The 24,370-nt window shown below is 40.9% G+C and overlaps 2 protein-coding genes across 2 annotated transcripts in view; one reads left to right on the top strand and one right to left on the bottom strand.

The window, feature by feature from the left end:
- The window catches only part of SLC18A2 (solute carrier family 18 member A2), a 37,932-nt gene extending 21,518 nt beyond the window's left edge, over positions 1-16,414 (top strand). The window contains exons 11-16 of the mRNA XM_025396822.1: positions 4,940-5,018; positions 5,191-5,242; positions 5,891-5,954; positions 7,177-7,296; positions 7,437-7,570; positions 14,143-16,414. Of these exons, the coding sequence (XP_025252607.1) occupies positions 4,940-5,018; positions 5,191-5,242; positions 5,891-5,954; positions 7,177-7,296; positions 7,437-7,570; positions 14,143-14,247 (554 nt within the window). The 3' untranslated portion in view covers positions 14,248-16,414. The remainder of the gene's footprint in view (positions 1-4,939; positions 5,019-5,190; positions 5,243-5,890; positions 5,955-7,176; positions 7,297-7,436; positions 7,571-14,142) is intronic.
- PDZD8 (PDZ domain containing 8) overlaps positions 14,462-24,370 on the bottom strand; it is a 117,665-nt gene continuing 107,756 nt past the window's right edge. The window contains exon 5 of the mRNA XM_025396821.1: positions 14,462-22,480. Coding sequence (XP_025252606.1) covers positions 20,277-22,480 — 2,204 coding nt within the window. The 3' untranslated portion in view covers positions 14,462-20,276. The remainder of the gene's footprint in view (positions 22,481-24,370) is intronic.

The following is a 24,370-nucleotide window of genomic DNA, read 5'->3' on the forward strand; positions in this document are numbered from 1 at the left end:
GAGGTTTCTTTGTGGGATGGTGACAATGTTCTGTAATCAGATGGTGATGATGGTTGCACAACTCTGTGAATACACTAAACATCACTGAACCGTGCACTGTCAAAAGTTGAATTTTTCTTTTTTTTTTTTTTTGAGATGGAGTCTCAGTCTGTTGCCCAGCCTGGAGTGCAGTGGCACGATCTCAGCTCACTGCAACCTCTGCTGCCCGGGTTCAAGCAATTCTCCTGCCTCAGCCTCCCGAGTAGCTGGGATTACAGGTGCCTGCCAGTGCACCCAGCTAATTTTGTGTTTTTAGTAGAGACGGGGTTTCACCATCTTGGCCAGGCTGGTCTTGAACTCCTGACTTCATGATCCACCCGCCTTGGCCTCCCAAAGTGCTGGGATTATAGGCATGAGCCACTGCATCCAGCCCAAAGGGTGAATTTTTAAACCATGTGAATTGTGTCATAAAACAAAACCCAAACCAAGCCTGATATCAGAAGAGGTATTCAGTGAAGGAGGAAGGATTCTTGGAACTAAACAAGAATGTTTCTTAGGCAGAAAATTAAGCTCTGAACTCCCTAGCAGCCAAGATAAAAGAGGAAGCCCAAAGACCTTCAGAGCTCCTAAAGAAGGCCTGCCGCTTGGCAGGAGGGGTGGACCGGGATGTGACACCGAGTCAGCAAATAGCAGATGAGAAGACACCCTCCGGCCTTGTTGCTCATACCCACGGCTGACACTGGAGAGACCGTTTCCCAGCTTTTCTTCCCTCTGGTCCTTGACGTGATATGGGTCTCTCGGTGTTTTCAGGAGGTGCCCGCTGTCCAGGTGGGGTGTGCACTGCTGAGTTGAGCTGCTTGTTGACTTTGCGTGCACTCTTGAGCTGAGAAGCTCTTATTTGTTCATTTATTTTTAGAGATAGGGTCTCGTCCTGTCGCCCAGGCTGGAGTGCACTGGTGTAATCATGGCTCACTGTAGCCTCGACCTCCTGGGCTCAAGCTGTCCTCCTGCCTCAGCCTCCCAAAATGTGGGGATTACAGGCGTGAACTGGGTCTCTCAGTCACCAACTGAATTCTCATCCTCTTTGAATGTGTCCTGGCCATGTGCAGGACACTTAAGATGTTTTGTGCTCATCCTCTTCAGACAAAGCCTGAGGCTTTCTTTATAAAATCTTTAAAGTCAGCCAGAAGCTGTGGGCCATCAGGGGCAGATAGCAGAGTGCAGGCTGCCTGGATCTCATCAGATTGCTGTGTGGGGCTTATCACCGGTGCCAGACATCCACTCAACCAGCTTGCTGCACATTTCCACCACCGAGGTTCCTCCTTTCATTGGCCCCAGAGATAGACATGTCTGTCTTCAAGAGAATCGGGTTTCTCTACCTGCCTCCTGTGTCAGCACCAGCAGGAGGGAAATACTCCATCTTCCCTAGGTCTCTGTAGCTTCCATCTCATGGCTCCCTGAGCCTGGGGATGGGCTACTGTGAGCGACGCAGTGCAGAGGACCCAGTGCTGAGGGCGTGGAGCTGCCCCTGCAGCCCAGCCTCTGGTGTTCAGGAATCTTCTGTGAGCCCACTCCAGTCCAGGGTGAAAGGGAGGCTGTTCTGCCTTTATGCTTCCCCTCACTGTTTCTGGAGAAAAACTATGATATTTGAAGTCAGGGCAAACAATCTTATTAGCTGCACGGGTGACGCAGGATTACTCTTGCCGAAGGCATTGTTTTTGGCCACATTTTTTAGGGGCGGTAAAGATGGCAGCCCACCCATCTTCCATGTGGCTGCCTTGCCAGCCTGCCCCCCCAGTTCCTCATCTGCCGCTTGAGGGGAAGCCCTGGGCTTGAGTGGGTGGAGAAAGAATAATTTCATGGTGTTTTCTCTATACCTGAGTTCTAGGTCAGATGGCCTCTCCGGACACCTTGAGACTTAGGGACTTAGAGTTCGGGGTGAGGCCTACAAGCCCCCAGAGGGAAGCTGAGGCCCTGGGCACAGGCCTCAGACAAGGATGGAGCCACACTCTTGTCTTCTGGTTCTTCCAGCCCCTTTGTCTTTAGTGAGCTGTGGGGATGCAAAGTGGGATGGAGGGTAGGAAATAGGCCTGTACCAGAAGACAAGAGGGAATGCCAGCCTTCGGTGGCTGTGGGATGCGAGGACTCAGGATCCTCCTAAGCCTGCCATAGGACAGGGAAGACCATTGCCCCTATTCTGGTTCTAGGCCGAGTCCTTGGCCTTCATTCAGGGAGGGGTCATCTGGAGCTTGGAGGAAACCCAAGGACTCATTTTCACCTTCGCTTCCGGGGCTGGATGGCCAGCTCAGCTCCCCGCAGGCTTCGTGATGACCAGAGCCTCTCCCTCACTGGCTGGCCAAGGCCGTGACTGAAGCCAGGTTCTACCAAAATCACAAGGGGTGGTAGAAGCTCTCCCTTCGGTGAACTTTCTGGTGTGAGCAGAGATACGCGAAGAGCATTGCCCCGCAGAAGGGAGGGCTCCTGCCATGGCCCAGGGCACTGTTGCAGGCCAGTCCCAGCCAACACTTTTCTCACTGAGTCGGGAGAAGCCCTAGAAAGAATTCTTGCTCAGGCTGGGTGCGTGGATCATGCCTGTAATCCTAGCACTTTGGGGAGGCTGAGGCAGGTGGATCACTTGAGCCCAAGAAGCGGAGGTCGCAGTGAACCAAGATCGTGCCATTGCACTCCAGCCTAGGCAACAGAGCCACTGACATTCAGCCTCCATTGAGACTCCATCTTAAAAAACCAACAGGATCTTCCAATACTGGAACTGTAGTCCCTCAAGGGAGTGAATGGCCACAGAGAGTGGCGTCTGCCTTCTAGATGGAGTCTGGGCCGTCTGGGTCGCCACAGACCTCTCTTCCCTCCATTTTTCATTTTCTTTCTCTGACACTGAGGCTGAATGTCAGTGACTCTTTATCATGGTATCTGCACTGTTATTTTTGCTTGCAATTTGCTTGTTTTATTCATTTATACTTACCTGGCCCTCAGGGATTCTTATCATGAGACAAAGGTTGTCATGATATCTTACTATCCAGACTAACAGTCTCTAGAGCTGGTAGGAAGTACTACGACACAGCTTTTGAGGCCAGGTTTAAATACCATCTGCTCTGCGGAGCTTGGCCAGACGCAGTTCCAGGTCCCCAGAGCATGGCACCTGTGTTTTTGTTATGTGCCTCACTTGGCCAGGTCATAGTTTAAACGTCATCTGCTTCTTTCCTTCAAAACACTTGCGTCAGGACGAGAATCACGTTGTCATTGTCTTTGCTGCAGGCCAGTGCTGTGCTGGGCACATGGCTGTCAGTAAATGTTTGCTCAGTCAGATTACACTGAACAATTATTTGACCACCATATATTGCTAAACATGACAGAAATAATTCCCTGGAAAATGAAATGAGATTGCTCTTTATTAGTGTTTCCCAGAACCCCCATGTCTAGAATGATCTGGTTTTGGATTTAGCTCATGGAGCCGTTTATTTGGAAGTCCCTGCTGTGTTGGAAGACTCAGCCTGTTTCTGGGTTTGATGGTAGACAGTCATGCTTTATCCTAAAGAGACAAGATCATACTTGCCCGTGAGTGTGTGGCCAGCTGCTGGGATGAGAAGGACCTCCAGGCCCCATGCATTTTGGGTGTAGCAGGCACTCCGTCGTCTGATATCTACCTGCATGTCTCACTTATGCAGTCCTCTGACTGAGAACAAAGTAAGTTTTACTATGTGTGAGCAAGGCTTGGAATCAAGTCTAGTAGATCTGATTTCAAGGAAAAAATACTAAAATCACTAGGAGTTTGAAAAGCAGTCTCTTATAAAGAGATTGTCCTGTGGTTCTAATAATGGATGAGGATCAGACAGAGCTGATGTGGACAATTCTCCTGGTAGCCAAGCTGGGTCTGATATGGCTAGAACTTTCTGTTCAATGCGGAGGACATGTTCAAGGCCACTGCTGCCACCACCAGCAGGAAATCACCCTGGGCACATCAGAACCTGGGGGATGCAGGTGCCCTCTATGGGGAGAGCATTAAAACTTGGATAGGAGGCCAGGCATGGAGGCTCATGCCTGTAATCCCAGCACTTTGGGAGGCTGAGGCTGGCGGATCACCTGAGGTCAGGAGTTTGAGATCAGCCTGGCCAACATGTTGAAACTTAGTCTCTACTAAAAATACAAAAATTAACCAGGCATGGTGGTGCATACCTGTCATCCCAGCTACTCGGGAGGCTGAGGCAGGAGAGTCACTTGAACCTGGGAGGCAGAGGTTGCCAAGATTGTGCCACTACACTCCAGCCTGAGCGACAGAGCGAGACTCCGTCTCAAAAAAAAAAAAAAAAAAAAAAAAAAGTCTGACTTAACCACAAAAAATGACCAGGTAGACATTTATGTTTCTGACATAGAAAAATGTTTGTAAAGCTAAGTGAAACAAGCAGGATAGAGTATAATCCCTTTTTTAAAAAAAAAATCAAAACACACATAAATATGTTTGGATATGTAAATAAACTTACAGGGGAAAATGACTGTGGTGATTAGCTGAGTAATGGATGGGGTTTGGGGTAATTTTAACTTTTTTCTTTTTGCTTATCTCATGGTTCCCTAATTCTTTCAATAACTGCGTCTTACTTCTGTCGGATGAAATCACACATAAGGTTGCAGGTGCTGAGCTCCCAGGCAGGAGCTGTTCATATCGGCCCACGTGTGAAGCCCACCACCAGCCAGAGATGGAGGCAAGATGAAGGAGTTGATAGAGAAAGGACTTTCATTTCTGGAGTGTCTCAGCAGCTTTGTGTGGAGGAGAAGCCACGTGGGTCGAGACTGGATCCGGCAGGCACCGGATATTAGCTGTTGGGGTGTGGGCCCCGGAGCTTCATTTCATCTGCTCTAATCAACGTTGTGGTGTCTACAGTTATTAGTTTTTCTAACATATGACTGATATCAGCACTGATAAGCTCTCCTTTTCATAAATTTACAGGCGTTGCTTTCTTGCCAGCTAGTATCTCTTATCTCATTGGAACCAATATTTTTGGGATACTTGCACACAAAATGGGGAGGTAAGATGATATGAAAACAACACTCATTCTGTTATAATAATGTAGTTCTTTCCAAAAATTCTAAGTTGTTTCTGCCTTCGCTGTTACAAGTAATTGTTTTGATTTCCACTGAAAATTTGGACTGGAAAAAAATCAAATGATCATTTCTTGATGGTGCTTTTTCTTTTGATAGGTGGCTTTGTGCTCTTCTAGGAATGATAATTGTGGGAGTCAGCATTTTATGTGTGAGTAAAACATGGCATTCGACAAGTGGGAACAATCCGTGAATAAAACTTGGGCTTTAGGCAGGAATCACCAAGAAACATTTTATGTTTGAGTTTGTTGATATTTTATTACAGCTTTCATTTTATTCTAATTTTTTATCATCTTAAAAATGTTTGGACAAGACTTTCCAAGGAGTGTATTTTCATTTTATGTCAGAAATTATTTAAAATGTTTTATTTTACATTTTATGTTTAACTTTCCCCTGCATCATCTTCAGCTTGACAGTGTCTTAAACACTTCAGGACAACCAACCTGAAACAATAGCAAAAAAAGATGTTTTTCTAGAATAAAATCTCTTCCACCAATAGCTAATATCCGTCCCTCATGAGGCCTACTTGTTCTTGTCAAAACTTGAGGGGTGGAGTAGGCTGATCATTCACATATACCGGTGACAAGTTTTTCATGGTGGCCATAAAACTTGTCTCAAGCTTTGACTTTTAAAGATTTGGAGGGTCCGATTCTTCACAAACCCCACCCCTCTTCCTCCTCTTTTCTTTAGAAGGGAACAGGCGTACCATGCCCAGAGAAAAAACAAGTTCAGGACTTTCTGAGATGATTTAGAGTTGCAACTCTTGTTGTTTTAGCGTAACATTTATTTTCTCTTACAGATTCCATTTGCGAAAAACATTTATGGACTCATAGCTCCGAACTTTGGAGTTGGTTTTGCAATTGGTAAGTCACATGAACCTTGTGCCTACATTGAAAACCGCTTTTCCACTGGGAAGGGTTCTTCTTCCTCTGGTAGACTGTAGTTCCTCAACCTAAATTTCTAGAATCTTGGAAGGAGGCTGCAGGCAGCTTAGCTAAATTACAGCCTGTTGATTCTCCGTGTAAAGACATCTGCTTCTATGCACTGGTCATTTGTTTCCTGAAAACCAGTATTTTTTAAAAGCTGATATTACAGAAGGAAACTGATGCTCCACTGCTGGGGCTGGGCAAACAAGTGAATCCCTTGCACAGAGCTCATTTGTGTGGACTCCTCCCTATGAGCAGGTCTTCTCATGAGACTGGGGGCAAAGGCTTCATATATATAATTTGAAGAGGTTTTAGTACAGACAAGTAGCAGACTAATGTGTTGATGACCACCTGTGCTGCAGGAATTTCCATAGGCAAGGAGATGGGCTTTTGTAATGTTAAGAACGATAATATGTTAGGAAAAACCTTGTCACTATTTTGAGTGAGTGGTATACTTTTATCTCTTATTTATAATATACCAATTGATCATGATAAAAGTAAGTGCTCAGTCCACTCCTGTAGAGGCAGGAACGTAACCTTTGAGTGGTACAGTGGCACAGCACAGCTTTCACTGAGGACAGATGGTAGAAGGCTGCCGAGGCTGGGGTAGAACCCAGTATGGTACTCCAGGTCCTTCTCAGGTGACTGTTTGCCTGTCCTCTGCCTTGCCTCCCCTTGTCCTCCACTGTCTGGATGGCCCATCTTTTTGGGGAGGGTGCCCAGTCCTTTGGCAGCTCCCCTTGCCATTCTGNTTGGTGCCCTCCCCTCCACATGTGTCAGTGGCAGGCAGATGAGGAAAATTTCTTTCATTGAAATGGTGCTTACTGCTTCCTAATATGTACAAGTGCTGGGGATATGGGTGAACAAAACCAACAGAAGAGTTGGGCATTTAGCAAAGAATTGAAGAATGAATGACAATTGAGATGACGCTGTGAGAGAACATCTGTGTGCGAGGGGAACCTGACCTCCTCTGGGGGGTCAGAAAAGGCTTCCTTTGTTCTTTCTACTCAAAGATTAGTATCACCCCAAGACTTGCAGGTGGCGATGACAGAAGGGGAAGAGCTGGCAGGGTTGTGAGTTTAAGGCACAGTTCCTGATATTCAGCCCATTTTGGGTTTACATCTGTTTGCTATACACTGTGTTCCCTGACTGTCCTCAGGAATGGTGGATTCATCAATGATGCCCATCATGGGCTACCTCGTCGACCTGCGGCACGTGTCCGTCTATGGGAGTGTGTATGCCATTGCAGATGTGGCATTTTGTATGGGGTATGCTATAGGTAAGGACATTGACTTTTCATAACAACCTTTTCCCTCAATACACAACGGATAATGTCTACTAAAATTATTTAAATCTTTGCATCTTTCAGTCTACAAGACATTTGGAAAGAACTTTATCTAATTCTCTGTTTTCTGAAAGGTCCTTCTGCTGGTGGTGCTATTGCAAAGGCAATTGGATTTCCATGGCTCATGACAATTATTGGGATCATTGATATTCTTTTTGCCCCTCTCTGCTTTTTTCTTCGAAGTCCACCTGCCAAAGAAGAAAAAATGGTAAGAAAAATGTAGGATGCAGTGAGCATTTCTTGGTAATTTTAGCATGGCCTTCCTGATAGCTTCCTCATGGTTTCATTCTAAAGCCTCCAAACAAAAATGGTGAGAATTCCTTTTTAGTTTGTACTACATAGAGCAGTTACTTCTTTTATTTTGTTATTACTGTGAGAGTTATTTCTTTCAAGCTTATGTTTATAAACTGGGAGAATGAAATTATTTTTGTACATAGATGAGCATCAGTGTTGCTCTTTTGTTGACCAAGCATAAACCTAGAATCATTCAATTTGATTTTCTATGGTTCTTGAACATCTTGGACACAATCTTTCTGCCTCCTGTACTCATGCCCAGGGTTAGCCATTTGTGGTGCTGTTGCTTTTCTCATAACCCTTACAGCATTCAGTAATAGTTGCTGTCTTGTCTTTACTGTATGTAGGATTTTGGAGATGATTTTACGACTTTTAAGGAAAAATCATTGTGTGTGCACTTTGGGGTATATGTGAACACACAGAACCATTTAATTTATAACTTTTATGACCAAAATTACAGCCATAGGCAAGATGTAGAGTATAAAGCATCCCTCTTTTGAAAAAGTTCAAATTAATTGATTCAAAATTTGAATTTTGAAATGCGTAAGTCATTTTAACCTTTCTAAGGTATTTACCTTACCCAGCAAGGAGAAGCTCAGTGTTTCTGATCATCTTTCTTATCTGGCGTTGCCAGTTTTTAAAACAGCAAATGCTGATAGGTACTTGTCCAGGGGAAAGGAGAGTGTCTTGGATTAAGGATTAATGAGGTGAACAAGAGGACATGCATTTTTGTGTTTGTGAATAGATATGAGGTTTGTTTGTAATGTTCTCTTGGAAGTACATCAGAAGGTCTTTCTGACAGTGGAACTGAATGCATCTTAATGCTTTGGCATTTCCTGAACTGCCCTTTGATGGTTTTCCCCAAAAGGAGATTTAAAGACAAACCTTAAAATAAGGTTATGTGCAGCCTGTGTTTGTCTTGGGTGTTTTTTTACATTCGTTAATTCATTCCACATATTTTAAAGTATATCAAGCACTGGGCACTGGCCTTGTGCCCTTTATTTTAAATAGGATTTAACTAGACACTTTTGAGTAATGCGTGGCCCATCTGACTCATGGAAAAGGTATGGAAGGTGCTGTGGAAATAACTCAGGAGCCATCCCCTTGTCCTTCCTTCCGCTTGCTTAGATGCTTCCCCAGCTCTGAAAGCCACATCACTTTCTCAGACCTGTCTTAGAAAACACCTGCTTTCCAGCTTGGGTGTGTAAATTCCAGATGCATCTTTGCTTGGCTGACCCTAGCACAATACCTTGCTCAAATGGAGTCAGAAAATTCTCAGCACAACTGCAAACTGCCATTCTGTTGCCACGATATCAGTTTAAGGTTGAATGGAGGTTACGCTCAATGTTTTTGACCAAAAAAAAGGTAGATATGTGTGTATATGTGTGTGTGTGTGTATATATAAAATCACCTACAAATCCTCCTGCAGCCCAGGAGACTGAAGACTCCTGGGAGATAGTTAGGGCTAGCGTGGACCTGGGAGCCAAACTGTAGATGGAAGAATCCCAACAGAGTGATTGGCCCTGTGGCTCAAAAAGTGTGTTCCTATTTCCAATATCACCCAAATCTTTCCTGTTTATCTAACTCTCTGGCTTCCCCTGTCAGTCCAGCAATACCTGCATTTTCTCTCTTTTTCCTCCTCTGTGATGTGAGAGTTTCCTTTTGCTATACAGACCCCAAAACAGATGAATGGGCTCCCCTTTTCAAGCCGGCCAACATCAGTGGCTGTTGTGATGTCCGTTTGTGAACAGCAGCCTGATGGCTTATCTGTGGCCTTGGGAAATGAATGAGGTCAGAGGACGAGCAGGGAAGGTGCTTGCCCAGCCACTGTGTTCCGCAGAAGGACTAGCAGAAGGCGGGCCTCAGTACCCCTCCTCTTTCCCAATTTAAACGAATACTTTAGTTCATTTTTTAAAAAAATGCTGAAGGAAGTGGAAGAGACGGTCCTGAAAGGCAAAACAGTAAGAATTATAGGTTTCCAGAAAGCCACTTTCACTGCAAGATGTTACAATCCTTAATAAGCACCTAGCAAGATAAATCATTAAAAACTTGAGAAGGCGTGCATCTCACTGCCCATCAATGATGCCCATAATTGAAGGCATCACGTCAGATGCCATTCGACTGGCCTAATGGTGACATTTGAGAGTGGTGACTAGCAGCTGCTGCCTACTCATTGTGTAAGCAGAGCAGGAAGCCAGCGGTAGCGGCCGACAGCACCTAATGATAAGGGGGCATGCAGGCAGGGCAGCAGTGTGTGAGGGAGGAGGAAGAATCAATGACCATGCAGTTGAGAAACCCCAGAGCAGACAAGTGCTGGCATTCAGGATGAGCAGTTACCAAATGCTGGGGGATGTGAGGGCCAGAAGGCATATGACCCTTAGCAAATCATTCTTCCATTAGACAGCATCCTTATAACAAGGTGTTTGGACTTAAGCTGTTTTATATTGTAAGATATAATGCTGTTTTAATGGATCACCAGGGATAGAATCATGAACTAGTTTATGAGCATGTGAGTTTGTCTTCCATTTGGTTTACTGGATTTCCATTTTTTATAATCAGCATTATCAGTATAGGTGGAGAAAAAAACCTGTTATTCAAGTCCCTCTGCATACAGGAAATATCAACATTGCCATTTGAGGAAAATTGTGTTATAAGACAGTTACATGGTAGCGCTTCACTCTCAAAGTTCCCAGTTGAGAAGAGCTGTGTTGTGGATTTTTTTTTTCCAGGTTGAAGAATTATTTTTAAAGACAAGGCACGCTTCTTAATTTTACTCTTGAAGTTTCTAATTGTTGCCAAGACAAGAAATTAGGTGGTTTGAGGAGTGCAGCTTTCTTTTCCTGGATGGCTCTGATAGTTGTTCCATAAAGCCCTTCCAGCAACAGCTCTGTTTTCTGGATGCCATGGGTGGGGCAAGGATGGAGTAGCCGGAGGCTGCTGAGATAGACCACATTCTGCATATTATAAGTTGTTTATAGAATTTGCCCCTTTGCAGGCATTTAAATAGTGGGTGCAAAACCATCATTGCTTTTCTAGTTATGTTAAAGAGAATAAAACTTGCCTACTCAGAAGGCCGGTACCTATCAAAATCTCAAAGACTGGCACTCTTATCTTTTAATAGCTTTTATGGGTTCACTACCCCAGCTTTGTATTTGTATTACTTTTACTTTTCATTTGGTCCACCATGTTTGTTTGTTTGTTTTTACCACTTAGGAGATCCTAACTCATGAAAGGGGCATTTGGAGGGGCTTTGCTCTGAATTCAAATGCCAATCCCCTCCTATTGATTTTCTCTTCGGTTGCGAGTCAAACACACCTTCCTCACCACAGCAGTGTGTGGAGAGCAGGTTTAATTTACCTGCCTGCATTGCGGCCACCCTGCTTGTTCCCCGGGCACCTGACTGACCCGCTTGATGCTGTTCATGCCTTTCTTCATGGCACTTTTGAAACATTACATGCCACCTGGCTTATTTAATTGTGTATACTTTTTTTTTAAAAGTACAATTATTGCACAATAAATCTTTCAAGAGAGGTTTGGAAGCCAGCGAGCTAGGTTTTAAAGGCTACAGAACGTTTAAAGGAAGAAAACTTTACCTGAAACAGGCTGTTAATAAATATGGTTTGGGTGAATTGACAAATGCTGGTCAGTTAAGTCTGCATGATGCCAAATAATTGGTCTGACTGAACTGCTTTTCCTGCAGTGCAGTTTTTTTGTTGTGTTCATATCATGTGCCCAGTCCTAGGTTCCGGGGTCCTTAAAATGACATATTCATACATTCAGGTCTAATGTGGATGAGCCAAGAGATGGAAGGCAATTAAGAATAAGGTAGTGATGACCATTCTTTATAAGGTGACCTGCCTGCCTGGGGGCCATGCAAGGATCGAGGCCCCATGCCCTGCATTCCAGTTGGGTGTCCCAACTGGTATCTCACGGTGCCTCCTCAGCAGACGTCTGTGGTGGCCAGGGTGGCTTGCTTAGTGTCCTGCTTGGTAAATAACTCATGTTTTACTCATTGCCACCTCCCTTGCTGTCCAAATCTTTTCCATCTTTCAAAGTTTACCTCAACTCCCGCCTCTACAGGATAGCTTTCCCTGGGCACTGAATCAGAAGTGAGCACTCCACCCGGGACCCTGGAGTCCCTGTTCTTGCCCATGCAGGGAGGTAACTAAGATGCTGGGATAGGACCTTAAGGTCACTGACATGCAACACCTCATAGGTGTTCCATCAGCTGCTGTCAGCCAGATGACAGTGCTATAGTCTTAGATAATGCCATGTAACTAGGGCAGTGTTTCTCAAAGTTTGTTGACACCATTGTCACGAGAGGACCATTGTCAAATTTCATGTTTTAACCTGCTCCATCTCTCCACCCCTACATTTCCTCGAGAATCATTAATCTTGGGGTGATGAGACATCTATTGTTAGGGGGGTTAAACCTTTGTGTTATGTGGGGAGAACGGTCCTGGTGTACCAAGTCTAGTGCCGCCATTATTTTAAAAATTGAGCTCTTTATTGAATACAAGTATCAATTCACTTGGCAAGCAGCATAAAAAGAAACAGTAAAGTTAGAAGCTGACAGGTTGAGCTGGCAGCCTAACTTAGAGGGTCAAGGAAGTCCTTATCTTCACATGTTACACAGATCACTGGAGAATGTCTGGGAAATGATAAATGGGTTAAGCACTGAGTGGAGTCTTATCTGGGGACAAGAGCTGGGAGTAATAGCTAACAGACAAGATGGGTTGCAATAGGCCAACATCAGATACATTTTTATCTATTTAGATTTGCAAACTGCAAAAAGAAAATATTGGGGGAGTAGTTCACATGGAGAGAAACTCAAGACATACCTGATAATTCATTTTAGTTGCACATGACGCCCCCTTGCTGTCCTCTGTGCTCGTCTACCTACCATGGAGTGCTGCGACTCCTGTCTGCCCCATCCTAGCTGTACACCCCTCGGTCAAATTCTTTAACTGCTCCGTGCCTGTTTTCTCACCTCCCAGAGGGTTATTGTGATGCATTTTCTCTAAAATGCTTAGCATGCTCTTGGCATGATAAATGCCAGCTGTGTTATCAAATATAAGCAAATACTTATTTGTCAATCTGGTTTGAAAGCAGAGCAGCACGTTTTTGTCACAGTTTTTAAATTTTCAGTAACAATAAAGGAGGGCATGAGAGTTTCATGCTCATAAAAAGAGGATTTTTTAAAAATCGTATATTTAAGCTAGAGGACAGCTAGGATTGGGGAGAGGTGGTCTGGAAATCACATGTGTGAAAAAAGAATAGCTCTAGCATGTTTTGCCTGAGAAAAAATCTAACGGGCCATGATAATATGGTCTTAAAAGATTGGGGGCCAGGCATGGTCACTTGCACCTGTAATCCTACCACTTTGGGAAGTTGAGGCAGGAAGATCACTTGAGCCCAGGAGTTTGAGCAACCTGGGCAATATAGTGAGATCTCATCCCTACCAAAAAAAAAAAAATTGAAAATTAGCCAGGCTTGGTGGCATATGCATGTAGTCACAGCTACTCAGGAGTCTGAGGTGGAAAGATGGCTTGAGCCCGGGAAGCAGCAGTGAGCTGAGATTGCACCAGTGCACTATGGCATGAGTGAGACTCTGTCTCAAAACAACAACACAAGATTGTTAAGGGCAGCCTGTGAAGATATCAGAACTGGCCGGGTACAGTGGCTCATGTCTGTAGTCCCAGCACTTTGGGAGGCTGAGGAGGGGGATCACTTGAAGTCAGGAGTCTAAGACCAGCCTGGCCAACATGGTGAAACCCTGTCTCTACTAGAAATACAAAAAAAGTAGCTGGGCGTGATGGTGCACACCTGTAATATCAGCTACTTAGGAGGCTGAGGTGGGAGGATTGCTTGAACCCAGGAGGTAGAGGTTGCAGTGAGCCAAGATCATAACACCACGATCCAGCCTGGCTGATGAAGCAAGACTTCGTTTCAAGCAAAAAAAGAAAAAAAAGAAAAAGATATCAGAACCAGATTCATGAATGCAAACAATGGAAACGGGTTGTAGTCCAGACTTAGGTACATTTCTCACACATGAGGGCTTCTTTCATTAAGGAGAGAGCAAATCTTTTCAAGGTGTGTTGCCACAATGATGTCTGTAAACAGAAGTTGGACTGGGTGACCTCCAGGATCCCCATTCCCCAATTCCAAGATTCTAAGTATAACAAACCTAACCTGCCTATCCCTTGCTTCATAGAGTATAAGTTCCCACAGTGGACTTATGGCCCCTGACAGATATAATGAAAATACTGCAGGGACCACTTCTGCTGTCTCCAATTGCCTGGAATTTTTAGAGTGTAGAACTACAGGTCTTTTAGGTCAGGCGTCTGGCGATTGCTCCAAATGACTGGTTAATAGCAAGTAATACTACATAGCTTTCAAATTAATAATCCTTAAAAACAGTAGGTTAAAACCATCTTATCTTTATGAAACAAGAAGTTAATATACTTGCACTTTGCTCTCTTTTAGGCTATTCTCATGGATCACAACTGCCCTATTAAAACAAAAATGTACACTCAGAATAATATCCAGTCCTATCCAATAGGTGATGATGAAGAATCTGAAAGTGACTGAGACCCTCAAAAATCGTCCAAGTGTTTAATTGTATAAAACAGTGTTTCCAGTGACACGACTCATCCAGAACTGTCTTAGTCATACCATCCATCCCTGGTGAAAGAGTAAAACCAAAGGTTATTATTTCTTTTCCATGGTTATGGTCGATTGCCAACAGCCTTATAAAGAAAAAGAAGCTTTTCTAGGGGTTTGTATAAATAGTGTTGAAACTTTATTTTATGTATTTGATTTTATTAAATATCATACAATATATTTTGATGAAATAGGTATTGTGTAAATCTATAAATATTTGAATCCAAACCAAATATAATTTTTTAACTTACATTAGCAAACATTTGGGCAAAAATCATATTGGTAATGAGTGTTTAAAATTAAAGCACACATTATCTCTGAGACTTCTAACAAAGAGAAACTAGAATGAAGTCTGAAAAACAGAATCAAGTAAGACAGCAAGTTATATAGTGACACTGCATGAGTGTTATTTAACTTGTAGTTACTATCAATATATTTATGAGTTACAAAGCTAGTTCTCTCAAGTATAGAGGACAAGAACTTGTGTCAGTTATCTTTTGAATCCATAAATCTTAGCTGGCGTTAGTTTCCTATGTAATCACCTACCTAGAAGAGAGTTGTAAATTGTATGTTAACACATTATCTGGTTGGCAGCAGACACTAAAGCCAATAAGGGAAAAATAGTAAATGTTCTGAAAGCAGAGAAAAGCAACCAAACATATTGTTATGAACTAAAAGCTTTCCCTTTAAGATGCATACTTGATTGTCTTACTGGATGAAAGAAAATTGAGGGTACATGTACCTTACACTGTCAAGGTTGTTTAAACATGATAAGGTTAATCGCCATCTACTTCAAGTTTTAGAAAAAGAAACAAGAGGCTAAAAACAGATGCTCTGACTTCAATATCTGACTATATCTTTGATCTGTTTGCAGATCATCCAAGTGTTTTCTAGGAATATGTTTATTTTAGGTTGTCTGAAACTATGATTTTTTAGACTCCTGAAAGTTGTTCACATCAATGTGAAGACAACTTTTAAATGAAAATGAGGAATGAAATTATGTCTTGAATCATATATTAAGAAGTAAAAATAATAGTGATCAGGCAGAAAAGAAAAATGGAACATCTAAAAATGTATGTGCTAACTATATCATCCAGTGTTCAGTGTCGTGTATTTTTCTAAGCATGACAACATTGATGTGCCTTTTCAGTGTAACAGCAAATACTGTTAGTGAACATTGTCAATTTATGTCGTTTTGTTAAGAGATACGACTGGAGTGTGCAGTGTGGAATGTCTCTAATAATAGTTGTTAATCCTGCAGTTCTATAATCATAAACAAAAATTACTTAGTTTTGTTAAGCTAAGATTGTGTTTGTGTTAACTTGGACATCAAGGAGCAAAGAACTTTAGAACAAAGACTCCTCAATCTTGTGACTTTCTTATTCTCTAACACTTCCTTTGTTTCATTAAGCTTTTCTGTGGGGTTTCGATTATTTAAAGTCTGGTTTCCAACTGCAGTGCGTTTGAAGGAAACAAACTTCCAAGTCACTTATTTGGCATTGGTCAACTTGGCCAAGTCTGCTACTTTGGAAGATGGCTCTGGAGGAAATTCTCATGTGGCTAAAAAGGCAGGCTAGTTTCTTACTTCTACAGGGGTAGAGCCTTAAAAAAGAACGTGTTACAAATTGGTTCTCTTTGAGGGTTTCTGGTTCTCCCTGCCCCCAATACCATATACTTTATTGCAATTTTATTTTTGCCTTTATGGCTCTGTGTCTTTCTGCAAGAAGGCCTGGCAAAGGTATGCCTGCTGTTGGTCCCTCAAGATAAGATAAAATATAAATAAAACCTTCAGAACTGCTTTGGGAGCAAAAGATAGGTTGTACTTGGGGAAAAAAATTATAAGTCATAGAATAGAATATGACTAATATTCTTGGTTAGCAAGACTGAAAAGTTTTTTTTTTTTAAATGTACGTACCAGAACAAATAACATACAGTTCTCTGAACATTTATTTTTTGAACAGAGGTTTTTGTGTTCGTACCCGGTAATACAGATACAAAAACCTGAATGAGGTAGCAATGAATATTCAGCTGTTTGACTGCTAAGTGCATCTGTCCATATTTTAGCAAGTTTACTTAATAAATCTTCTGAATCATGTTTTGTGCCTGTTTGTATTCCTTTATAAACCAAATGTTGTTGGAATAAAATACATAAGGTATCATTTTGACTGTGGATATTTAATTAAAAACTATTCTTCTGTGCTTGTAGGAATCAGGTAAAAGCCACTCCGGGTTAGCTAGACCATACTTTTTTGGCTTCCCACAATTTATTTTAAATTGAGATATGTAACTAGACACATTCAATGTGGAAAAAAACCAGTAAGTTATCCTTGCATCTATAAACACTGTTGTCCTGTTGGTTGTCAACAAATAACCATACCTGATGAAAATAGCTGTAATATCCACCCATTTGACATAAACCCAGGGGAGTTCCGTAAAACCCTTGAAATCTGATACATTTTGAACGGTGTGCCAATGGGTATCTTCCTGTGGTGAAAGTCCACATCTTTAATCAGATCTTAAAAGGGGATCTATGGCCCAAAAGGAATTAGGGGAACCTCTCCCTTTTTTTTGGTAAGAAAAGCTGTTATGTCAATTTGGAAGTTAAGGAATATTTTTAAAAGTAGGTATTTAAAATTTATTCACTTTTAGGGAACTTAAGATTTTATTATTTATCTTATTAGTAAGAGCCAAATATTTCCAAATTGCTTTAAAAAAATTAAGCTATACATTTAGAACTTGATAGTACCCCTCAAAATTTTTAGGTTGTGTTTTCTTCTCCCAGCATCACAAAATAGCCACTTATTTCAAGTACTTCTGATATTGAATGTAAAGCTTGATATGAAGAAATATAGCCTATTATGATTGCTAATAATGCTAAAATGTTGCTCAGTTTGTCTAAACCATTCATTCAGCTAACACTAACGTAGAAAATGTTTAAAGTCTAATTACTAATACATAGCCAAAGAAAACCCATAAACTTGATAATCCATAAGGAAACAATAGTAAAAAAATGTTTTGGGGCAGTCTGCAAAACAGCAATTTTGTTTAGGCAAAGTGGACTTTGTTATGCTTTTCTGCATGGCCAAATTATACTATAAGATAATTCCATAGAGATGCAGCAATCACCTTTTTTAAAGATGTCATTAAATGAAGATATTCTTGTTTTCTGTGGTAGTCTTTATTATTATTTTTTAGCTATTGATACATAGCATGGCAGCAAGATTACATCAGTAATGTAATATAATACAGCTTTTTTTCATTGAAGCTTTATACCTTACTATACTCTAGGCTATTTGGAGTGTTCCCCCGCTGGCACTAAAGTACAACTATGATGTCTCTACTGCCTCTCCCAGTGAAATATAAAAATATTGCACTACATTACAGATATAGTTTACAAACGTCATTAGCAGCATTACTGAGCTTTCTAAAATTGTGGTCTACGTAGTTAAATACTTTTAAAACATGAGTAGATTCTTATAAAACCAAAGTTCTGCATTATTTCAACAGCTCTTTCAAATGCATCAGTTTCAGCAACATGCTTGGGTATCATGAAAACTTCCATGGTTTAATCGGTAAACACCAGCCACTTACAAGTAGTCCACCTTCCAGGTTATCAATGGTAAGTTATTTTTTATAAAATCAGTTGTGGTTACATACTGAGCAGACTGCTTCAAGTGTAAGTTATAGAACAATACTTTAGCTTTCAGGGAATCTGGTGTGTAAATTCTTCTATAGCAGTGTTCTTTTAAAATAAGATCATGTGGCCGGGCGCAGTGGCTCACGCCTGTAATCCCAGCACTTTGGGAGGCCGAGGTGGGTGGATTACGAGGTCAGGAGATCGAGACCATCCTGGCTAACACGGTAAAACCCCGTCTCTACTAAAAATACAAAAAATTAGCCGCAACTGTAGTCCCAGCCACTCGGGAGGCTGAGGCAGAATGGCGTGAATCCAGGAGGCGGAGCTTGCAGTGAGCCGAGATCATGCCACTGCACTCCAGCCTGGGAGACAGCGAGACTCTATCTCAAAAAAAAAAAAAAAGAAAGAAAGAAAGAAAAAGAGATCACGCTTAAATAAGTAATGAAGTATACTGGATGTTTTTGTTATAAACTTGGCTAAGAAAGGTATTTAGTACCTGAAATTTTCACTTCCTAAAGTAACAAAAGGCATGAGACTTGGCTATTGATTTTTCAAGTGGAATAACTTTTCTATCCTCAAAAATGTCTTTCTCACTCATATAAATAATGCCTTTTACTTGTATATCTTTTTACTGTTCAAAGCACTTTTGCAGTTATGCTATTGTTTTCCTCACAACAATACCGTGAGGGAGGGAAAGTATTATTATTCCCATTTTAGAGATGGGTAAACTGTGGGATGGAGTCCTTTTGTAACTGCCTATGTTTGCACAGTTCGTTAATGGAAGGGCTTGAACTTAAACTCTTTTATGGAGTCCTGGACTCTAGACCTGGGCCCCAATCCTTAATATTACACCATGCTTTTTCCTGACAGCAATAAAAGCTGCTCCATCTAGTTTTAAACTCATGTCAGTTTCACTATATAGCAATCATCATAGCAGTTACCTACACAAGGGACAAACATATACTTGTCTATTTTATAGATATATAACAGACCCAAACTATTAAGGTACCCCAACAGCAGTCAAGCCTACTTGTTTTCCCTCAGTCATGTGTTACTGGAATCCATAAAATGGACCCAGTATGAGTATATCTTCATTTTTAGAGAACTGGTCCCAATTCCTATGTATGAATACTGTCTGTTTTTCTCATTCTTTTCTTAATGAATACTTACTACAGAAGTATTCAGAATGATCACCATTCCTTCACAACTGTGAGATGCCAAAGCAATAAGTATATTTTGCATGATTCCTTTCCTTCACAGAATACTCCTACATTAAAATGTTTCTAAAACAAAACCAGCCCAAACTAGTTATCAACACAGTCATTTTAAAAAGAGTCCTCCAAAACTTTAAATACCCTTTCACATGCTTTATTTCCTATGGGAGAACTGATAAGGAAAATTATCATAGATGTTTAAACTTTTAATCATAAAATTTAAATTTCCATTTAAAAGGAAAGCATCAATATTTTAAAAGATTATATTTCAAAATGCTATGTTACTGTTTTTCAGTAATTAAGTCTTGTTATCCTCTACAAAATTCTTGACCAACTGCATTCTACAGATATTTCCTATTACATTGTCTTTCAGTGTAAGCTCTTCAAATTAATCACCATGTTTACCATACAGCTGCACAAAAGCTTTAGAAAAAAATTTCACAGAAGTATTGAAAGCAAGCAATATATGTAAAAAAGTTTTTTTTTTTTTTAACTAAATCAGCATAACAGACTAAAGCTGCAGCATCTGCTTTCATGTTATGTTTGGCAAAAACAAAACAAAAAGCACCCCCAAACCCCCAATATAACAAAAATCTCAAGCAAGTAGAGACGATAAACTTCCTAACACAAAAGAAAGATTCAAAAACCTGTTCCCTCAATGATTGCTGTTGTCAATTTGGGCATGCAGCAAATTTGTTATAACTATGATGGAAATGAAAATATTTTAAGAATCTAGACAGTATTCTATTTAACACTAATTCAAAAACCAAGAGGAAGGAAAATAACACAAGGGGACACTATACATACATAAACATGAAAAGTTAGCTTATATAATTACATAATTAGAAAAGTTAAAAATAAATTAGTAAAAATAAATTCCCAGTATAAACCCAAAAAAGCATAGCTATAAATGCAATCCAAAACAACCAATTAGTAAGCTGGTCATGTTTTTACTGGAAAACAACCTTTTTCATTTTTGTTCTTACACAAGCAAGTAACTGGAGAAGCAGGCCAGAGTGCATAAGAGGATTTAAACATGGTTGTATCTGTGGTACTTTAGATGCAACTTTACCCCGTTCATTTGAAAGTTTAAATAGACCTGTCTGCTACACAGACTCGGATGGGCCAAATAAGTCATCTGATATGCTGCTGAATGGCTGAGAGTCTATTAGTTGGCTTATTTCATTATCAAGGTCTTCTTCTGTATCATCTGTGTACTTGCTTATTTTTTTGGAGTGCTGGTCTAAAGACAGACTTTCTAAAGTTTCTATATCTTCAATGCCTGCTCTGTAGTGGATCATAAGAAGTGTTAGAGCTTGTAGCCTTTCACCTGATTTTGCTAAGGCAGCAGAAAGAAGTGATTTTTTCCTTGTATCAGTTGTCTCTTTTTCTTCTCTAACGAGGGAATTATTGTGTTCCAACTCCTGATCAATTTCATTCTGTAGCTTATCCAACATGAACTCTAGTTTCTGGATCCTTTCCTCTGTAGGCAAGCCCCTGTACAGATCACGACCAATTTCTTTAACTGCAATGAAAACACTGTCATCCAGACCACCCTCTTTTCTCACTAACTTTATTCCTGTGCTGTTTCCCCGTTTAGAAGGACTGTTTGGACCACAGACCTCTGTGTCACTGCCTTCGTTGTCTGACGTGTTGGGTGTGTGTTTTGGTGAAGGTTCTACGAGATCAGTTCCTGGTTCAGAAAGGCGAGTTTTAGAGACTTGACGCAAATTTAATAAACGAGAACTAGTATTGATAATATGCCTTGTCAAACCTGTTGTTTTATTGACTGACTTGCTAGCTTCAGCATCAACACGAGGAGGCAGGCCTAAGAGGGTTTCCTGTCCTTCAAGCCTAAGGTTTTTCAGGGTCCTGTCTATTCGCCTATCAGTTGCTCCACAAACAGAAGTCTCAGCTAGACACTTTTCTTGACATTTTTTATGGCAAACATAAGCACAAAACATACACTGGGAAGCTGCTTTAGTCCAAACTTTTTTCTTACAGTAGTCACACCATGTTGGGTTCTGGAACTGAGTATCCTGGAAACTGTGTTTGTTTTCTGTTAAACCCATCTGTCCAACAAATTGCTCCTCTTTAGGGAGAACAGAAACTTCTTCAACCAAATGGGGTTCTTTTTCTTTCTCTACGTTAGTAACTACATGGTGGTCTGATTCTCCTTCTTTCAAATATTTGAAGTGAATAGTAATGTCACCATAGCAAAATTTGTCATTGAATCCCTTTTGCATACTCAGATTACGCAGAGCAGTTCTACTGACTATTGCCTTAGGTGAGGGGGCTTCCAGTCTCAATTTGGAAAGGTATTCCATGTTTGATGTAGCTAGGCATCCTAAAGCCACATCTTCAAGTTTTAAACTAACATGCCCCAAACAGATGAGACCTCCCAACTTAAAAGGATCCCTGCACCACAATGCAATGTTTAGGTACCTGTGACAGGCTTCTATGTCAAACAAACAGGATGCTCTGGTTCTTGTCCATTTTCCTAGCTTATTACGATAAAGAATTTCTGATGATTCCCATGTTTGACGGTCGTCCGAACTGTCCTTAGTAGGGCAGGAAGTTTCTGAAGTGACATCTTTGGCCACTTCTTGCTTTGCTAAAAATTGCTTAGATGCAGCTGCATCATCTATGGGATCCACATTTTTTGCTTGCTTTTCAGCAGATTTATCTACAAGAGGAGGCGGCGGCACCTTCTCTGACTTTTCAACAAGAACATCTGGTTCTGCCTGATTTGGAGCATCAGTGGAAGGCAAAGGAACTTTCACTTGTGGTCGTGGTGGCACGGGTGGTTTGAAAGTGGATCCTTGGGTGGGTTTTGACACTTGTGCTGGGTCTGTTATCTCAGAAGTTTTTAGGGGTGGAGGTTTATTTCCATCTTTGGACTGAATTTTTGGTGGTAGTGGGTGACTTCCTACAGCTAATTTACGGTTTAAAACTGGTGATATAGCTCCAAGGGGTTTAATAGAAAGTGTTGTTGGAGTACGTTTGGGACTGTGACTTAATGATTGTGCCTCATCTTTGAACTCATTTTGTGCTCTGACATCACTTGCCAAGTCTTCAAATTCAGAATCCAGCTCTCTGCTTTCAGTATCTACTGTCAACCCGGCAGCTTCCTCTTCGTAACCTGATTGGCATGAGCTTGACAAAAAGTTTTCTTCCAACTGGCCAAAGTTATCTTGCAGCACTGCACCTTGATTACTCTGGCCAACAGGCCTTTCATAGTACACCAGGACTCGGTCACCAGCCTGCTTGATAAGTTTCAATACTTGCAGTGTTGATGTAATTTTCACACCTGGTTTAATATTTTAAAAGGGAAAACATGTAAATTACTGCAATAGAAATTACATTTGTTAAATATATTTAATAAAATATATATAATTGCCATTACCTCTGGTTATTTAACTAATAGAAGAGTAATAGGAAAACCTCAACAATATCTTATTTGGCTTTTTGATGAATTGGTGTGCTAATTCTCAAACCCTGAATGTGCTGATATCCTGGAGATGTTTATCTTTTCAAACCAGATGATGACACAGGATCCCTAAAAGAGTGCCACGATGCTAATTCCTAATTGCTTTTTATCTCTTCATAGGTTAGATGACATCTCTCAGTTTGAACTGAAGAAGTGAACAGAGGGAGATCTATTTAAAGACTTCTATTAATGGCTATATCAGACTTAGGGAAAGCTGTGATTCCACTGAAGGAAATTCTAAAATACTCCAGGGATTACAAGACATATGATGAATGATTCAAATTAAGAGACCAGTGCTTGAAAATAATGTAGCAAAATACTATACTCTGAATAACATACTTTTACAGATTCTTTTTATCAACTCTATCCATCACATTCATCTTTTTCAAAACCAGAAAGAACAAGGGATAAACTGCTTTGAAGTTAAACAAGTTGGTTACTATATGCATCTGTAATATCTATGTTAAGTTTTGATTTTTCTAATTTTTTAATTGTTACACGTAGTTTAAAATTCGAAAGGTATAAAAAGATGTACAGTAAAAAATATTCTTTCCACTTCTATCTCCCAGACATACTGTCCCTTCCCTGACCTTAGTAGCTTCTAGTGTATTCTTCTATAGATATTCTAGGTGTGTTAGCACTGAAAGGTGCTACTTGTTTCCTATCACTCTTCCCACACTCTCTAAAACAGCACTTGCCCAAGCTATCCCTTTATGTAGAACTTAGAGAAAGAATAAGAAGGCTCTTTGTTTTCCAAAGATCTTAGGGCCATCCTAAATAAATCTAAGTAATACCACCCCCTTCTCATAACTTGACTTCAGGGTTCCTCAACCTGTGTCCTCTTACATTAGCTGTCTGGGAAGATCAGCCTTTAGACTCGGTCATCACTTGGAACTTGTCCACATCAAAGATCTTTCATTTTCAATTACTCTCTGATCACAATCTCCTATTTTTCACCTCTTACAATCCTGTCTGCTTACTACTTCTAGGCAACTTCCCGGCCCAATCATTCCTCTTTTCTTCTCATGGTCCTGTTGGTCTCCTGATACCACTTGCTCTTCTATCCAACCCTATGTCTCAAGATTACAATGATATTCTTACCAATATTTTATTGTCTTGTCCTCGTGTTTTTTGATCCCTAGCTTTACTAGCCCCACTATTGCCCTTTCCTGCTCTTGAGCTTGCCACCTGGATCTGCATGAAGTTAGCCATCCATCTTTGGCAAGGTGTTCAGGGCTGCTTAGCATTCTTTTGATTGGTCTCTAAACAACTAAGTCTCTCAAATATCAGCTGCAAACCTTTCCTGTTTCCCTAGAGTCTACTCTCCCTACTCTCTTTTACTCTGATGATATCACCTTATTTGCCAAAAAGATCAATATGAAGCTACCTTTTTTCCCTACCAATCATTTTTAGTATCATCTTCAGAGGAGAAAGTATCCGTCTATTTGTATACTTACTTTGGATCCAATCCTATCTCCTTCCTGACTTTGCTCCATCAATTATCCTTATACTTTTTCTTCCTTCCTGCTTTTTCTTTAAAATTTTTCTTTTTCTTTGTTTCCACAACACTTTACACAATTGGTTCTGATCATCTCTCCTCTAGTTTCTTTTTCTCCACCTATACCACGTGCACCTTATATGCAACTGTTACCAAAGTTTGGCACTAGTTCTCTCACCCTTTTTAGCTTTCCCCCTGGTAAATTACAGCTA

The sequence above is a fragment of the Theropithecus gelada genome, chromosome 9 (genome assembly GCF_003255815.1).
Source record: "Theropithecus gelada isolate Dixy chromosome 9, Tgel_1.0, whole genome shotgun sequence".
Lineage (NCBI taxonomy): Eukaryota > Metazoa > Chordata > Mammalia > Primates > Cercopithecidae > Theropithecus > Theropithecus gelada.